At 35.7% G+C, this 6,000-nt stretch overlaps 1 protein-coding gene across 1 annotated transcript in view; it reads right to left on the bottom strand.

Annotated features, from left to right (window-relative positions):
* Positions 1 to 314: 314 nt before the first annotated feature.
* LOC137648594 (uncharacterized) overlaps positions 315 to 6,000 on the bottom strand; it is a 70,991-nt gene continuing 65,305 nt past the window's right edge. The window contains exons 8-9 of the mRNA XM_068381503.1: positions 4,056 to 4,254; positions 315 to 3,026 (exon numbers count right to left, since the gene is read on the bottom strand). Of these exons, the coding sequence (XP_068237604.1) occupies positions 849 to 3,026; positions 4,056 to 4,254 (2,377 nt within the window). The 3' untranslated portion in view covers positions 315 to 848. The remainder of the gene's footprint in view (positions 3,027 to 4,055; positions 4,255 to 6,000) is intronic.

Raw genomic sequence — 6,000 nt, 5'->3', positions numbered from 1 at the left:
TTGTTGTTCCGATTTGTTTTATACAATTGTTTGTCGCACTTAGGCATAACCCCTACTTTGTTGGTAATTATGGTATGCTGGAAATAAAAGACCATTGAGGCATAACCTTTAGCCTACTGCCAAAATCAAGACTCGAACATTACATGAGGTTTATGATGAATTCATGATTTTGAAGGCAAAATAGGGGGGTCGAACATTACACGAGTATATATGGTATGTGCTCAACGAGTGGAAGACTTTTCAACTCTACAAATAAAACAAACTGTAATGAGTACAATACCTTTTAAATATGATGTACCAATGATATCAACAAATATTTACTTGAAGCTTTATTCACATTAAATAATTAAAAGGTATACCTAATAAAAAATATCAAAATTACAAAAACCCAAAACAGGAGAATTTTTGATATGGCACTAAATATAAGTAATATTTTAGTAACAAAAAAAAAGGAAAGAAAAATAGTTTAACTTAAAATCCGTCAAACTGAACTATAGTAACGCGTACTTTGCAGTATCTTTCAAACCTGTACTGCAGTACAGTAATTTCTGATCTAACTGCATGAAACAAAAATACCTTAGCATAAAATAATGCATATGAATACAGAATATCAACAGATGTAATGTCTTTTATTTAAAAAAATGAAAACTAGACCTATAATATGTAAGAGTTGAATAATGACAGAACAGTCCATGGAAGAAAACTTGAACTCTAATGATCAATGATATAAATGAGCATGAAAAAGTATCAATAAGTAACCATTATGTATGCCAACAAACTTCAGAAATGGAATGATTATGTGACTGAGAGAGATTTAAAATGTAAAATACTGCACTCAGTTACGATATTTACCTGTATTGTACTCTAATGGGTGAAGGTTTTACACCACCGCATCGAGGAGGAAGTTTTGGAGGGGACTCGGCGTTCTTCCCGAAGATCTTGAGTTGATTGAAAGGTCGAACGGGGGTCACTGGTGCAACAGGCGGTTTAAAAATTCTATCGGTATAAGCTGGTGCAGGCGGAATTGTGGCTTCACCCTTGAAAGCCTTTGGTACTTCGTGGGCATGCTCTTGTTGAACATTAATCCAAGTGCTTTCCTTCAAGGGTGAAACTACTGCAATTTTGGCTAAATTAATGGGAGACCTGTCAAACTGGAAGGACCTCTGTCTTGCTTTTATCAACTCCCTTGGGGTCAAAGTGCTTCGATGGTTCATGCTTTTTGAATAGCTCAACCTAACATTGCGCCTTTCAGAATTTGAACTGCGAGGTGGAATGCTTTGCTGGGGTGTGGTAGCCTGAATTCGCAAATTACGCTGATGAATAGGTGAAACAGTGTGTAAGTTATTGAAAAGTTGCACATTAGCAGTAACTTTTTTCTGCTTCATCAAAGCAGCCAGTGAAGGTCTTCCATGGTTTCCCTCGATTGTAAAGGCTTCTTGTTGTTCCTCTTTCTCTCCATAACTGAATTCAGCCGCTGATATCCACTGTTCCTCTTCCTCCGAATCTCCTTTACCGGAAAAAATCACTCGTGGTAGAATTTTTACTGGAGATTGATTGTCCAGGTTCTCTGTAGGAGATTGCTGACTTTCTGTTTCATTTGTGTCCATGTGGTCCTTTGAGGAAAATGCACTCCTATCAATACCAGTTGTGTCAAGATTGCTAAGGCTTTCAGAGGATGGCAGACTTAAAATCGGGAAAGAGGACACTAATGAAGAAAGAAGACTAGACCTCCTACGAGTCAAGGGTCCAGGCAAAAGTTCTACGATACTATCCATGAAATTTTCATCCAGACTCCTGTTTGATAAATTCATGCTTAGACTTCCTTTCAATTCTAAGCTGTTTTCGCTACTCTCGTGACTGCTCAGTTGATGGTACGGACTTGTACCGTGAGAAACCAAGCTGCGGGATGGATCACTTTCATCAACTCTTTTATTAACAACTACGGTGCGATTTGAACAATTCGCTGAAGCTTCCTCTTTTTGTAGAGGTGAAAATGAGCGCACTATGAAAGGAAGACCAGATTTAACAGAATTTGGTTTTCCCCTTCGTAGAGAGCCATTTACGGGAGTTTGAATAAGGTGTTCCTTCATTTTTGGTGTCTGATGTGCTTGTACTTTAGGAGTGTCTTCAACATTAATCATACTTTTAGCAGCATTCTGCACCAGTTCTCTCGATCGACGTCTTATAGTACCAATTTTACGTTCGCTCGGGGATCTCATAACCCTGTGTTCACTACTACGACGATTACGGATCTTCAACTCCTTGTCTAATCGTTTTGAAAGATTCTGGGATGGACTGCTCCCCAGATCTTTGCTCTCCACTTTCATACGTTCGTAAGCATTTTGAATCATTTCTGAATAACTCATATTTTCTGAAGTGACAGAATTATTTGGGAAGTAGGTTTCTTTCATCTGCTGTACATTACTTTGGTCTACTTCAGCTTCCATTGTCTTTACAACTGATTTAATATCATCATAATGTTGTTCTAGCTCTTCCAACGGATTGCTTACTGTTGGTGTGGGCATGATGCCATCCCGTAAATTGCACTCTGCCCCATCAGGTATACCCCGGGGCCCTAACGTAGACATATCAGCACCATCTGGTTCATTTCCAGTAGATCGCCAATCGAAACTGCTACGCCTTACAACACGTTTTGGTTCCTCAAAATTACCTGCTCTTTTAACACCACCACCAAGAGGAACATCACAGCTCCTACGCTTCACAGCCCTAGTCTTCTCCAGTGGCATTAATTTGACCGAGTGATCAGAGTAGGTTCGGGGATACCCTTTACCCTCTTTTGGTTGCCCTAATGGATCAACTCTATCAAAGCTTCGACGGTTCACACCACCGTGGACTGAGTGAAAGTTAAAGCCCGGGGATTTGGACAGCGTTCGGATCTTTGATGAAAATGACTCCTTGAATATCGATTTAGGGGTTGTTCTAGATGGCGATTGGGGGAGTACATCCCATGTGTCCTCGACCTCTCGAATGGTAGCGGGCTTAGCAATTTTAATGTTCTGCTTCTCCTGGAAAAGGGACATCAGATAAAAATAAAAACCTTACAAGTTTCATATTTAAACTAAATATCGTGTACAGTATAGTATTTCATGCATCCTGCTTTGTAGCCTAAAGTAATCTTTAAATTAAACTTTCTTCTGGCGACAAAACCTTCATGGACGAATTTGTATTGATGAACAAAAATTGAGAACTCAAACCAAATTTTATGTAGTTTCTAATTATCTGTAGTTTTTTTTCAAAATGGTGATTAAAGGTGCTTATTTTCTTTCAACTATAATTGTATCTTTAAACAATAATTATGTTAAATTTCTGTAAATTAAAAAAACTAACCAGTTACATTCAATCAATCTAGCATGGACATTTTAAAATAATTTTCATTGAAAATGTTGAGATGTCCAGAATCTAAAGAAAATACTGAGAACGGAAAGGTTAAGATAGTTTAAGACACGGTATCATAAATTTTGTAAATTCAAATTAATTTTTCTTCAAACAGACATCAAAATTATTTACAAGACAAAAGAAAAGATAATATATACCTATTAAAGATTATCAAAATTTGTATTTCCTATTTTCCAAGAGCCTTTTAAATTTTTTTTGACTTAAATTTGATGAATCTAAGACCTCATTCAACATACTTAAACATAAACAAAGAAACTGTATAAACTAGATGCATTACTACACTGCTATAGCTATTGAATGTGAAAATATTCCTTTAGAAACAGTTTAATCTAAAATAACATCCTTCCCCAATTCTTAGTATGATTCAACATGAAACTTAAAAAACACTATACAAAACATGTTTAAATCTTTAAATTGAAAAATGCTGAATTTTTTATCCAATTAATATGAAAAAATTTAATTTGAATAATGGTTATATGATGCAGACTGGGATATTTTTTTGGAAAGCAGAGCAAAGCTATTCATGCAGTTACCTGAGAAGAGAATTACGTACAAATACTTGTGGCAGAATAAGACCAGCTACAGTACTGTACAGTATTTACTTAGGAACCATGCACATAACCACATTCTATACTCACACAAGGAGTGGCAGATGTGACAATAGTAGAAGGAAGGCTATGGGAAACAGCGGGTGGTGTAACATCCAGGTTAGTACAAGTAGAAGTAGCAGTAGCCGTAGGATTGCAAACCCCAACAATACCACCCACCTCACACTCTACCCTCACCCTCTTGCTGGATGGAGGCGTCGTAACATGGTGGGCGTCACTTGCTGCATCTCTGCAATACAACATGCCGCAGTTAGATCACACATGTGCGCACCCCATGCTCAGCTCAAAGAATGGAAGAAATTACACTGTACTTTAAATGAAAAAATAATGAAATAAAAACATCAGCTTTAAGTTCTACCAGATCTAGATACAGTACCATGGTAAAATGGTAGAAATGGGACGCTTTGAAAGAAACCAGTGCATTAATACTAGAAGAATGCTGCTATAGGAAAGAATAGAATGAGAAAGATGGTTTAAGAAAAGGCTACTGAAGGAATGGGAAGATAAAAGCAATAGCATAAGAAATTGCTCAGCAGAAAAGTGATTACTGTACCAACCTACTGTGTATGTATAAATACTATATACTGTGCTGTATTACAGTACTCCAAACACACTGTCCTGTGCATAGGGCATATGCTCAACAACTACTTTATTTCCTTTAGTTTTCTTAATTACCTAAAGTTCTCTGCAAAACTTAAGACTGGATATGCCTCGCTTTCACTGAAAAAATTGCCTGCGTTTTCCAAAAGCTATAAAGCAAAAGCTTCTCAATATTGATGATGGAACTCACAGTTACAATGGAGATTTTCACATCATATACTTGAGCAAAGCAAAAAAAGCAAGGAATTTTTATAGTAAATCTTACCTTAAAAAACAGAAGAGTAAATCTTGATGTAAAGCAACCATAAGGGTGATTAACTTTATTCAAAATTTCTACAATGCAATATCAAATATGACATTGCAATATAATAAATCCACAATAAAAACATACTTATTGAAATAAATGTTAAAATTAGCATATATTAGAAATTTTTCTTTATGATAAGAATCAACTTATTAGCAGATTAGTCTCAGTTATCAGGCAAATTTTATTTTTTAACGGAAAGATAGTTTTTTAAATAAAATACAGTGAGCCATCGTTTATCGCGGTAGATAGGTTCCAGACCCGACCGCGATAGGTGAAAATCCGCGAAGTAGTGACACCATATTTACGTATTTATTCAACATGTATATTCAGACTTTTAAAACCTTCCCTTGTACGTAGTACTGTTAACAAACTACCCTTTAATGTACAGAACACTTAATGCATGTACTACAGTACCCTAAACTAAAACAGGCACAAATATTAAAGGCGATTTTATGTCATGTGTTTCCTAATGACGCCAAAAAGCACGATAATAAATGGCAACCAATGTTTTGTTTACGTTTATCTCTGATCATAATGAAGAAACAAACGCATTTACACATCTGTGTATAGGTTAGTTTTTGCATTGATTATATTGATTATTTAGTACAGTATGTTGATTTTGTTATTACCAATGTTTTACTTAATTTTTCTTAGGACTTCCAAATGAAATGTTTTTCTTTCGGCGGCGTCATAAAGTACGCTCCATCTTCGATCGTAATAAACAAACGAAGGCATTTAACGCGCATGATGGAAGTGATAAATAATGATATTACAGTAAAAGCCTTTAAAAAAAATATGTTATTACAAATATTATTTACCGTATCTATATAAAATCATACAGTACATACGTAGCAAAGCAGGAAAACAATTTACGAGAGAGAGAGAGAGAGAGAGAGAGAGAGAGAGAGAGAGAGAGAGAGAGAGAGAGAGAGAGAGAGAGATTGTTTTACGTACGTAAATGTAAATTTTAAACAAAAAAATATGATAGGTTATAACATGTATATTCAGACTTTTAAAACCTTCCCTTTAACTTAATGCATACTAAACTAAAACAGGCACAAATATTAA

This window comes from Palaemon carinicauda, chromosome 10, assembly GCF_036898095.1.
Source record: "Palaemon carinicauda isolate YSFRI2023 chromosome 10, ASM3689809v2, whole genome shotgun sequence".
Taxonomy (NCBI): Eukaryota; Metazoa; Arthropoda; class Malacostraca; order Decapoda; family Palaemonidae; genus Palaemon; species Palaemon carinicauda.
This window is presented reverse-complemented; position numbering and strand designations above follow the sequence as displayed.